Source organism: Sinohyriopsis cumingii, chromosome 19, assembly GCF_028554795.1.
Source record: "Sinohyriopsis cumingii isolate HCF-2022 chromosome 19, ASM2855479v2, whole genome shotgun sequence".
NCBI lineage: Eukaryota > Metazoa > Mollusca > Bivalvia > Unionida > Unionidae > Sinohyriopsis > Sinohyriopsis cumingii.
Genome location: NC_142979.1, coordinates 31,139,613 through 31,152,487, shown reverse-complemented (window position 1 = coordinate 31,152,487; position 12,875 = coordinate 31,139,613). Strand labels below are relative to the sequence as shown.

The following is a 12,875-nucleotide window of genomic DNA, read 5'->3' as shown; positions in this document are numbered from 1 at the left end:
AGAGAGTCTTTGGTGTAAGGTGAAGTTCTTTACATTTCCAGCATGCACAGTAGAGAGAATGTTGGCATACTTCTATGTCCCTTTCACTGTGGCTGGAATTTCTTTGGGTATGGTACTTGTGTAAATTGTAAATTGTACATGATCTGAGCACACAGCTAACTAAACTGAATGATCCCTAGTGCTAAAAAATATCAACCTAAATTAGTCTAACGTATGCTATATTTAGCAGTTATTAAAATAGCAAAAATGAACTTTGTGAGACAAAACAATACCAGCTTCTTAAAATACAATGAATTAATTATCAAATATATAAAATGTAAAAAAGAAGTTATGGCTTAACTGTTTTGGGTACAATGTTCCTCTGAAGATCAGAAAGTGAAGCAGAGCTAGCATTTTTTTGAGAAATGCACATCTGAAGTAAGGCCAAGCTATATACTCTATAACCCATATTACACCCATCAGTCATAGACCAAATTAAAGGGAGTTCAAGGTTCTTAAGACATGTAAAGTATTTTTTAAATAGCCAGTATAACCAGTGAGGAAACCAGGAGAAGTTCTTTTTCTATGAAATTCTAAAATACGAAACAATTGAGCGCCACCTCAGGCTTGACATGACTTAGTAGGATCCGACTGGTTCCCATTCAGCCTTTACATTAGCACATTGAGTCTGAAAGAGTTGCCTTTCTTGAAATATATCATGGCGGACTCGAGTGGTTCACCAGGTGTTGTTGTCGCACAAAACGATAAAAGAAAAGTGTTTAGAGGTAGATACGTAATTTAAAAAAAAATAGTGATAAAACCTTAAATAAATCTCATCAAAACGTGAGTTATTAGGTGCTTAAAAACCCAAGACATATTCCAGCGACACGTAAATTCGATGTTTTCCTAGTTTTGTTATGATAAACCGTACTGAAGTATGGTTTAGTTCACTGTCTTTGATAATTGAAGTAATTCTGTACATTTAGTAGTTAAATCTCTTTGAATATATTTATACAATAGTTCTTTCTTTTTATTTGTTCGTTTTATTTTAGAGATATTAAAACTAGACATTGCAAATAATGGATGCAGACAACACAGTCTTAACTAAAATGGACTATTCTATGAACTAGACAAGGGTGCTAAACAGTCTCTCCAGATTTATATTGAGAGTTTCAGTATGTTTGAAACGGCAATAGGTCGACAGTGTTAGGAAGCCGCTGATGCCAATCGGGTTAGAAATTATAAATCGATGAATGAAATGACTATTAAGTTTTGCGCATTTTCGTATGGGGGTACAAATAGGAGGGTGTGCAAATACTGTAGTCTGGCTCGAGTCCATTATGAATTGTAACCCACCTCCGGTCTTAGAAAGTATTTATCTGGCTCAGTTACTATCTACATGAGAATTATTTTGTCCCATTTCAATCTTATTAATTTCAGGCCCAACATTGTTATGTTAGTGCAGCCTTTCTCTTGAAAAAAAAAAGTCTTCAGTGCCGAGTTAAATGCTAAAGAAATGTTATTTTCAGCTGACAGCAGTCATATGTACATTGCAAGTTGCATGGTTTAATGTGAATGCTTGTGCAGGTACAAATTAAAATCAGTACATTTATATTGTATACAAAATACAAAATACCTACAACTAAAACTGGCAACATTATTAATGATTACAATAAAAGACTGAGGAATCTTCAGTGAAAAAGTTCTCTGAATCATAAATATGTAATCTAAATAGAATACATGCTTTATTATTTTGTTTGCTAATAATTTGCCACACCTTCCAAGATAATGCAGTGTGAATAATAATGGCTTTTATATATTTAAAATTTGTAATAAAAGTATCATTTAAAATGTCAGTGATTTCCTGAGTTCTAGGAGTGACAAGTCCATGACTCTTCATTCCAAAACTCAGTTGAGAGCCCTGATGACAGTATAACTGTTAAGAACAATATATCAATGTGTTTGTTATTCTGTCATTGCTTTATTTATTCACCAATATCAATGTTAGGTAAATATTGTTTGAAAAAGGAAATGTTTTCTTATGAATGTCTACAAGACATGGGCAAGGGGTCAACACTATCAGGCGAAGTGGGCAACTAAGTTGCCTAAAGAAATATCAACTTCGCTTTCTTCTGTTAGGAAAGCAAAACCAACTTCATTCGTTGATTTTTTTTGTATTAAAGGTTCATTGACTGACCATGCATTTAGTTCTAGTGTTTGTGTTGTAACAAAATGTATTAATCAAGCCATCATCAGCTAGGCCTAGTTTTGATATCATTTATGCTGACAAAAAAATTCTTGCACATTCACAGACGTTTTTTTAATAGCTGATTGACCTTTAACCCTTTTCTGAGTAAGTTACAACCATCATTGTCAATTTCTGCATGTTATCCCTTGATTATACAAACATACAAACTTGTGTTTCAAAATTTTAACAATAGTATGTAAATATCAACTTATTCTTTAAGAACAGAATCTGTGATCTGGATATTTTAACTGCCTCTTGTACACTATTTCGTCATAAAATTAGTTTGAAACTTTAAGTGAACCAGTAACAGGAAGATCCCTAATGGCAGCATTGCTGTCTAGGAAGTAACAGTTTATTAATTTTTATGTTTTCGTAAAATATGGGACAAGTATATTCAGAAAAATATTAAATTTATAGAAAGCAAAGCCTAGGTATTGTGTTATTTAAGATTTAACTTTAAAATGCAATTATGTAGGTTAGAAACTTATTGGGCAGTGCTGTGTTGTGGAATTCGCTAGATGTATTGTAAGGTCAAAGTTGTTTTCTGACTTGACTTGTATTTGTGAAAATTTAGAAAAAGCAGTGAAGCAGAAATTATTCAGCCAATGCCTAAAATTACTACTAGTATGTAGACAAATAAATAAACCATAAATTTACAATCCTATCAATGGACTGTTGTAATGAGTGAGTGATTGCATTATGAAAGCCCCATCTCGAAAAGTAGATGCATTCACATGTCTGTGTTAATTTGGTTGGAAAGAAGGGTTTAGTCCATATACCAACTATAAAGGATCCATGGCAATAATTGTATGCATTTCAGTGTATGAATAGTTATGGTAATGTTTTATCCACAATGAAGAAATGAAGATGAACAGTATGATCTGAAGAAGTGAGCATTTGCTCTCATGTACATGGTACAGTGGTTGTTTTAGGAATCTTTCAAAGTGCCATTATTGTGAAAAAATATAAAAAATTATTAAAAAAAAGGATTAAGGGTAGTTGATTAAGCATTTTTAATAACTTGCAATTACAGTAATGTAATCTGGTTACACAGTTAAAAAAATTTATCATGTAGTTTTTATTATTCTCTTTTAGAGTCATATGGTCAGAATAACTGAGAAACTTTTCTACTTGAAAATAAAGTATTGCTTAAATCCAATGTTAAATGCAATTATGAAAATACTGGGAAATAGAGGGTATAATTCAAAGAAGAGAACACACACACACACACACACACACACACACACATATATATATATATATATATATATATATAAAATTGCATTTCTTGCTTCACATCCACTTCTCCCTGTTGAGCTCCCACTTCGGCTTTTTCTGTCAAAAGAAGTCAGTTCTCCCTAAAATTCAACTCTAGCTTGACACCTTCATAGGCTCATTCATATGCACCACAAGCTGCCTTCAGTTGTACCAGTAAATATTTAAATCATCAAACTTTGCACTCTCCTGAAAGTGTGGTCAGTCAAGATATGAACCCTAGTAAAAACTATTACCGCTTTATTTATACTTACAATCCAATTGCAAACTTGTTGCTTATTATTGCTATTTCAGATATAACTCCTAGAATAATCTAGCACATTCTATATACAAATTTGAAAACAGGTAAAATAGGATGATAAAAATTGTTCCTTTTCTTACATGGTTCAGGAAGAAATAGAAATGAGAAATTGACAAGATAGTACCCACTTAAGATAAGGTCTTCTGATCAAAACTATGTTACTATGTAAATAGCAGAGCAACTCATGGATAAAATGCAACTTTCATTCTGTGTCAGGACTGTCATAATGCTAAACAGGAGAATAATTTCAGCTTTTAAGAAAATATAGATTACGAACAAACTATTCATCAATATGTACAAGTCCATGGTAAAAAGTCATTCAAAAGCTTATGTAAGTTGAAAAAGTCATTATATGAAAAGTCGATGATAAACTTGTACAATCAAAAAATGATCCCAACACATTTTTGGCAAGTGTTAAAGGGAAACTACCATAACGGGGTAAATGTAAGTGAAGCTAAAGTAACAAAGAATGACTGGTTATTGTTCCTAACTAATCTTGTGCAGAGATGAAAATATGAATGACAAGGAGGTTACTGCAAGAAATGAGAATGATAGTTTTGATTTGAATAAGCCAATTACTAATCAAGAAATAATTGATAGCATTTGTTCTTTGAAAAAAAAAAACTCCTAACAAGATTCTGGTCATTTGTTACCAGTTGACTTTACCATGATGGGCGCCAAGTAGCTGAGTGGTCTAAAGTGCTCACCATTATGGATCACTGCCATCTCGCCTCTGTCTGTGTGGGTTCGAGTCTTGGGTTGGTCAATGTTGGTACATGAGAAAGTTTGCCAGTAGCTTCTCGTGGATCAGTGGTTTTTCCCAGGTTCTTCCTCCACCATTTATGCTGGCTGTCATGTATAGTCTATCTTGTGCTGAAAAATGTTGTTAGACCTTAGAACAACAATAACGACTTTACTTTGCCATGCATTATTTTTACCATGCATTGTTTCATTTCTTAATGTGCTTTTTAATAGTCTTTGAAATGGGTCAGTTTCCAAAGGAATGGTCAGAAAGTTTAATATGCCCGATATTTAAAATGTGAGTATGAATGACCCAAGCAATTACAGGGGAATTTCTCTATTAAATCTACTCTGCAAAATATTCGTATCAATATTGAATAAATGGTTGTGTAGATGGCAGAAAGGAATAATCTAATAGATGAATCATGGGCTAGCTTTAGAAAACACAACAGTACATGTGATAATATATTCAGTTTGCATGCAATTGTATGTAAATTTGGTTGTATGTTTTACTGTTTTGTTGATTTTTTTCAAATTTTTTGATCATGTGGAATATAATGAACTATGGTTTTCTCTTGCACAGAATGGTATTGATGGAAATATTTTACATGTATTAAAAAATGTGTATTCTTGTTTGAAAAGCTGTGTACATGCACCAAATGGACTAACCAGGTGTTTTAATTACAATGTGGGAACAAGTGTGTATGTTACAAACCAGGTATTTTAATTACAATGTGGGAACAAGTATGTATGTTAAGCCCAGTTCTGTTATGGTCTTTGTATTCATGATTTACTTTAAAGAATTATGAACTATGTGTAATAGGGGTATTTTTATCACAGAGAATATACCAGAGATCTTTGCCTTATTGTACAGATGATGTGACTAATTGGGCTGAAACCCATTCACTTATTGCAACAACTTCTAATACCACAGATGAATGCTTTATTGAAGCAGGAATGGAAATTAGTCTGGCAAAAACAAAAGTTATTGTCTTTTGAAACGTTGGCTTTCTGAGAAATTATGAGCTTTGGGGTTATAGGTTACAACCTATTGAAACTGTCATTTTATAAATAGATGGTGTTGCTTTTCACAACTGAGGTTGAGTGGGGCTAAAGCAAAAGACATGTTGGTACATGTATCTCAAATGCTGAAAGCAGTATCTAGAATTTGTAGGTACAGTATCAACGAATATTCAGAAAATTACATATACAGGATATATTTTGAATGATGATGCAATGGCGAAACAATATTATGTTATGGTTCAGAAATGTAGGGCAGTGCTAAAAAAACTCTAAAAGCCTGACACCCGGGGCCCCTCTAATTTTAGATTGGGCCTGTCCTGTACTCTAAATGAGGTGCCTGTCAGGCTTATAACAAAAAAATCTAATTTGCCTGAGGAAATAATGATCCCGCTGATGAAATGTGTAAATGTATTGTCAAGATGTTGACATACCTGCCAATCTAAATCAGATCACCACTGTCCTACATGAAATTGAGATCTGATTTTAATCAAATTGAAGCATGGCGTGTCATGCAATTTTATACTTCCAGACTCCCTGCCATGGTAGTGTTTTGAAACAAATTTTCAGTAATCTTCAAAAATAAAAAAAAAATTAAAAAAATTAAAAAAACACCCACCACTTTCAGTCATGATTGGAGCTGATGTAAAACTATTCTTTTGGCATGTTAAAAAGTGGTATTTAAAGGCAATGAGGTCTGGTATACCACCATTTCACATATTAATTGACAGATAATAGCTAGTAAGATGTTTTTGAAGGCAGCAGTGGGTGAGCCCATTGTGCTAATTTGCATAGGTAGGATCAGGAATTGGAACAATCCATTATAGTTAAATCAAAGATATGCTTGATAGATATGTGTAAAAGAACAAAAGTCATTACAAATCATAGCCTTGAATGAGATGTTTAAGCCATCTGTGTACAAGAACAAAAGTCATTACAAATCAGTGCCTTGACAAATTTGTGAACAGCGGCAGTGTTCTTTGAAGTTGGATATTACTGCATATATAAAATGCAAAGCATGATCATTTCCGTTGTCAGAATAGTGTTAAGTGTAATTTATCATTGAAGCCTATTTAGGAAGCAATTAACTATCAGCAAAGTCCAATACAAATAAATTTCAGAACTCTTTGTTGATGGAGTTTTACTTTATAAAGCATGCCAGGAAAAAAAAAGTTACGGGGCTCGGGGGTGTGTGTGTCTATTCTTTGCATATACTGCAAACAACACATTGACATAAGTCAACTCGGTTCTGACCAGGATTCACTCAGAGAATCTAGCAGAGAAGTTTGAACACCAGGACCATCCAGTCCCTAGTGAGTGTAGTGATGAACACTAATGACATTTGCATTACTTTCCAACTCCTTTGAACCCTATTCAATTTATATTTGAATTGTAGCTATTGCAACATTGTGCAACAATATTAAAATAGATGAAATTTTATGCTTGTGGAAATTGGAGTTCAGGCATGTGGAATTTCAGTCAGGGCTTGTGAGTTTAAGTCACCAGCCCTGGGCCTGTGTCTAAAAAAAGTTGTCCTCGAGCTCTGTGGGGTATGAATATTCCCCAGCAGAAGAAGCAGTTCAGCACAGAGTTTGTAAATTATATCTTAAGGTACCTAATACTGTGATTAGTTATGATAGTCTTGGTGAATGTGGACAATACCTTTTGAGTACAACTTGTATGTTCAGATATGTACTGGACTAACGTTATACATATGCAGACAAGCAGATATCCTTTCCACGTTATATTATGTTAAAAAACTGTATGATGTCAGCAAAAACACATATCCAGTAAAGTTAATAATGTTTTCTGCTCTCGTGGTTTTGGTTATGCATGGCTAGCACAAGAAATGCGTGACAGGAACAGTTTTTTCATTATGTTAGATAATGTCTCTTTGATTCCTCATTACAGATCTGGTAATTCTACAAAATATGTTTATTATGGCCAGTACAAGTTTTTATTGGATACTGAGTAATATTTAATGTTAAATTTGCCTTTTATTTTCAGAAAAGCATTTGCATCATTTCCATGTTCTAAATTAGATTTAATGATTGAAAAGGAAGAAACACTTAAATTGAAAGAGATCAAAGAGATTACAAATTATGGTCTTAAAGAAAATATAAAGTGTGTAGAAGATGAATGTGTTTTTGCATTAATATTTACTTCTTATACCAGTTTAAGACAGAAATATCCCAATGAGATGTATTATATCTAACCTTCAGTAAATAAATTTGCAAATTTAATGTCAGCTCAGAAAATAAGCCTTAATACATTTTTCAGAATTTTGTATTTTGCTTTCAAATTAAGAGATGAGGTTTTAAAAAGTATCAATATCAACACATCCATATATTTTAATACACTGTTTATGGTACAGTTGTATTATACTCTTTTTTAATTATGTTATAGGCCGGAGGCTTAGTTTGCTGAATAATCTTTGTTCTGTTTTGTTCTGTTCATATTTTCCAGAAAATAATAACAATGTCACTGCTACTCCTACAAAAACAGTATTTAAACCAAAATTTAGCAGTATTTAAAACTTACCATATGATCCAGCAAATTTTACCCAAAGATGTGAACTTTTCCATTCAGTGTTGAACCCCTTCCTTTAGTTGCCTTTCTCTAGAGGAAATAACACTATCTGAATGTATCACCTTTTGGTGACACTAGTCTCTGATCTTTGTAGCAAGGCCAACATGAGACTAGCCCGGTGTTAGGTAATTTTACATATTTTTTAAGGTGGTAGGTCCAATTTTTACAATATGCTTAGCTTGAAACAATATTAATCTTTTGGCTGATAGTAGTAAGTATCATACAGTACCAGCAGAGTCCATTATTGTTGGCTGATCATATGATTATGTCATTACAAAGACAAAGACACCATTTAAGGTCATGCAAAAACCAAAGATAACAGTGAGCCAGGAATTATCCTGGATTATCTTAATTATATACCGAAAAAGAAGTAAGAACTGGTGTCATTTGACTTATAATCTTTTAAATTAAGAGACAGGATGTTTATTTATCATTACTTAATTGTTTAATTAATTTTATATTAATTGTGGAAAACAAACATAGCAGCACAGTGACAGGTTGTGAAGCATAGCATTGTAAAAAGCTCTGGGGATTGTTATTGCTATGATGGAGGTCATCATTGTAGCACTGAAATATTTCATTTGAAAGTAAAGTTTGATACTTGACCACTTTAAACAAAAGATAAAAATCTTGTATGCTTTCAGTGGTATAGTTTAAGTTTCTATGTTTGTCTCTCACCAATATATGTATAGAGAAATAGATTGATAAAGCAAGAGGACAGGCTTAGTACAACCCATGGTATTGTGTCTGAGCTTACTGGTATTTCTTGTTAACTTAACTTTGTGCCTTCCAGAACTGTAATATTAGGAGTTTTATAAACACGGTGTAATTTTCCACATGCCTCATTTAATTGGTTATTTGAATTGTGTTTCAAAATGTTAATCACTTGCTTAATTGATTTCAGATCACATTCTTCACAGATTACACACTAAGTTGCAGGTGTATATCCTCATACAGTACTGTACTACAGACTTTACACTAACCTCATCAATTTATAGTATAAATATATGGAACTGCAAAAGCAATGGTGTTTACAGTTATAGCCAAATCATTATTAACAGAATTTTTAAATATTCTTTCCAGGACCTAGAAGGGCTCCCAACCAGATCCCAGAAGAAATTCTGAATGACCCAAAGCTCAAACAGGCCATTGCGCAAGTAAGCAGAAATGGCATTTATGACAAAGACATGTTACATTGGATATTGCACCAATAGAAATTAGGGTCTATGTTGTTTGTTCTGCTGATTTCTCGAAACAAACTGTACAAACCAATTTCCACTGGCACATTATGCAACAACTGATCTGGGTCTCTGCAGTGTAAATGTTAAGTGAATTTATAGTATAAAATGCTATGTGGCCTAGAATAATACTTTAGAAGTCAGCAGCTTTACTCTGATCACATTTCAGCTTACACCACTCCCTCGATAACTTGCAAACCTACTTATAACGCATTTCAAGTCGGAAAATACCAAATAATTTATCCCTATTTGTTGAACTTGAAGAAAATTGTGATCAAAATTGGTCATGGAAACTTTGATATATTGCTCGTTTTATAGTTGAAAATGGTAGATAGGACCTAGAAATTTGAATCAACATTATGAAATATCAACTTTTTATAAGAAGTCATATAATTTGTTACATTTTCTTTCTAAACAACATTCTTAGTACACTGCAATTAATAATACTCATTTCGATAATGAAAATGTCACTTACGCCTAGTGGAGGCAGAACTTGAATAAATAAATACCAGTTAAATAAAAATTGTATCAATTGAAATTTGTGTTCTAGTTCTTTCCTTTAGTTCCTTTTAAGTGTAATCATGATAAATGCAATGTGTCCTCTTGTAATTAAACATAAAATGTGTCACTCTACTTTAACAGCTATGTCCACGAGCATTGTTTTGAGAACCTAATTAAGTGCCCTGTTTTGGTATCGGACTAGTGGAAGCATTTGTTGTATTGTTGTATTAAATAAAAAGTGGGCTCCTTTTCTTTTATCACATTAATTACGTCTTTTGAGTCAAATAAAGGAGGTGGAATAAAAAAGGTTAAAAGGCATACAAATCCTACATGCTTAAGAACCAGCGGACCCGGTCATATGTCGGGCAACTCATTTCAATTGATCAATCAAACACTTACAAATTTTATTATATATGTAATCTAATTAAACTACCTTAAATTAACCTACTCAATCATAACTGTGATTAAAGAAAGCAAGGCAACCATGCAAAATGAGTACTTTGAAAAATAAAGAGCTTTGTTTCACTGATACAGGCCATTGTGGGAAAGCGAGTTTCAGAGTATTCCCGAATTTGCATATACCATGGATGATAAGAAGTTTCACTATTACTAGCAATGAAATCTTGGCATCAATGTATTACTAATTGAAAAATTAAAAAATTGAGTTTTGACATAGGCAATTGTCTCACGAAATAAATGTTGCATGTTTTTGAAAGAAAAGAATCTTCTTTGGTAATGTATCAACAGTTAGTCAGGTTCCCTGCATGGAAGAGTTTTGCAAAATACTATTATACATCACTCCGGTAACCAGACTAATCAACAAAACAAAAAGACGTGACATAATACACAAATATTTTTGCGTACCATGTTTGGTTGTTGAAATGATTTGGAATCATGTTATAGATCTTTCAGATGTTGGACATTTTAAAAAAAATGTAACTTATAGAGAATAATGAACAGCTTCATCAGAAAAAGTGCTATGTTGACAATTTTTCTCAACTCGATTATAAACAAGGATTCAGCCATTAAACAGCCCAGTTTCACACACACACACACACATCCCCATGGTTTTCTGGAGGTCTTGCATGTTTTTTGGCGGTTCCTCTGTAAATTGCTTATAGTGCGGTCTGTTTTTGGACCCTAATGTGCACGAGTTATAGAGGGAGAGGTGTAATTTGTTTACATATGCCTTGCAGATTTAAGTTGTCAACAGTTCATTGTACTAGTGTTAGTTCAAAAGATGCGTTGATGCTTGTTGCATATTTTGGTACAGTTTAACCAGTACTATTTTTGAAGTTAAATTTGATTAATTGAAAGATATGCATGCCAAATATATATGAAAAACTAATTTCTTAGCCAGTCACTTAAGTGTTTCAAGGTACAAAATGGCTACTCAGACACTTCATCATTGTTTTGTGACCAGTCATTTGAATACATGCTGATGGATTTAAAAAAGTCAACTGACAAATGGTTAAAGACTGATGATTTTTAGAAACATTGTTCCAGTGCTTTAAATGATGGAAAATTGTTTAAAGTATTCTGAACGAAAATTTATATGCTTGTTCAGAATGTATATTACCCATATATTTATCGCAAACCAAATATCAAATTAAACAGTTTATGTATTTTATTTCTAAAATGTAGCATTTTGAGCCCATTATACACCACTTTTCAAAACGTGGATAGTCCCAACCTGATTTTAGCTCTACTGATCATAGATCAGATGCCTGTCAGCAATCAGTTGCTGCAACTCCTAAACTTCTTGGATGATTGCCATGAAACTATACACACATATTCATCCCAATATGACCACCACGATGGCCACATTTTAAAATGTTATTGCTATTCTTGAAATGATTGGTCATATCCACATGGTGTTTTCACTAAAAGACTTCTTATGATGTCTGTTTTGTCTCCAATAAAAAAATGTATTAACACTCAGCAGTTAAAAATGACCTATAGTCTTGTCTTGAATGTATGAAAGTTCTTTTCAGCCAGTAGAACATTAGTCCCAAGATGGATCCTTGTGTTGACCACATTAGTGGAGGCAAAATATCACTTTCATTTTTCTACTGGTGTCATCATCAGCATCAGTTTTTTAGTTTTGTTTTCAGTTTTTCATTTGCTTTTATTTTCTAAACCCCATGATATATATTTTTCATAGTTGGGTTGAATCGTTGTACAGTTAAGACAATTCATTATGTAACTTGCACTCTTGGCCCTTTGATCTCTTTGACCTTAGAGTCAAGATCAGTCATGGAAAATTTAAATGAAGGTTTTTCACTGGCTAATATTTCCTGACTTGAGGGATTTTTTAATGCTTTGGAATTACTCATGTAGTTGATATGATTAGTTATATGACATTGTTTCTCAATTTTTTTACCTTGGTGTCAAGGTTGCGTATTTTATAGCAATGCTTTGATTGTGGGTTTGACATACAAGCATAAGCCTTTTTGTTATACATGTTTGAGAGACTGTGACTTTTCATATTTTGTAATAAGTAACCTTGTAACCTTTTGATTTTATTTTTAAGTTACCAGACAACTATAATTTTGAGATTCACAAGACAGTATGGAAGGTGAAACAAATCAGTGCCAAAAGAGGTTGGTATATTGTTCTGTATGTTGAACAGAAGCTTATATTGTTCTTTCTCTTCTTGCATCTAACCATGTAGTACAAGCCTCATGGATTATGGAATGCATACTCAAACCAGTGGACATGGACAGAGGGGCAAGGAATTAAGTGCCTACAATGAGTAGTGGATGTCCAGTAAGTCTGGTGGATTTCCCTTAGGACAACTCGAAATCCACTTAACCTACAGAAAGTCCATTACCAATTTTAGTGCAGCTGAAATGGGTGTTGTGGCATCCCTTGCTTATTCCATTATATTTCCTCCACAAGTCAGTATACTATAAAAAAAAAACTCAACACCATAAACAAAACCATGGCAGGTGTCAGATTCCTTTTCCTGTACAAATTATAC

At 33.1% G+C, this 12,875-nt stretch overlaps 1 protein-coding gene across 1 annotated transcript in view; it reads left to right on the top strand.

The window, feature by feature from the left end:
• Window positions 1–653: 653 nt before the first annotated feature.
• LOC149775375 (2-(3-amino-3-carboxypropyl)histidine synthase subunit 1-like) overlaps window positions 654–12,875 on the top strand; it is a 39,347-nt gene continuing 27,125 nt past the window's right edge. The window contains exons 1-3 of the mRNA XM_089944516.1: window positions 654–764; window positions 9,237–9,310; window positions 12,426–12,495. Of these exons, the coding sequence (XP_089800642.1) occupies window positions 698–764; window positions 9,237–9,310; window positions 12,426–12,495 (211 nt within the window). The 5' untranslated portion in view covers window positions 654–697. The remainder of the gene's footprint in view (window positions 765–9,236; window positions 9,311–12,425; window positions 12,496–12,875) is intronic.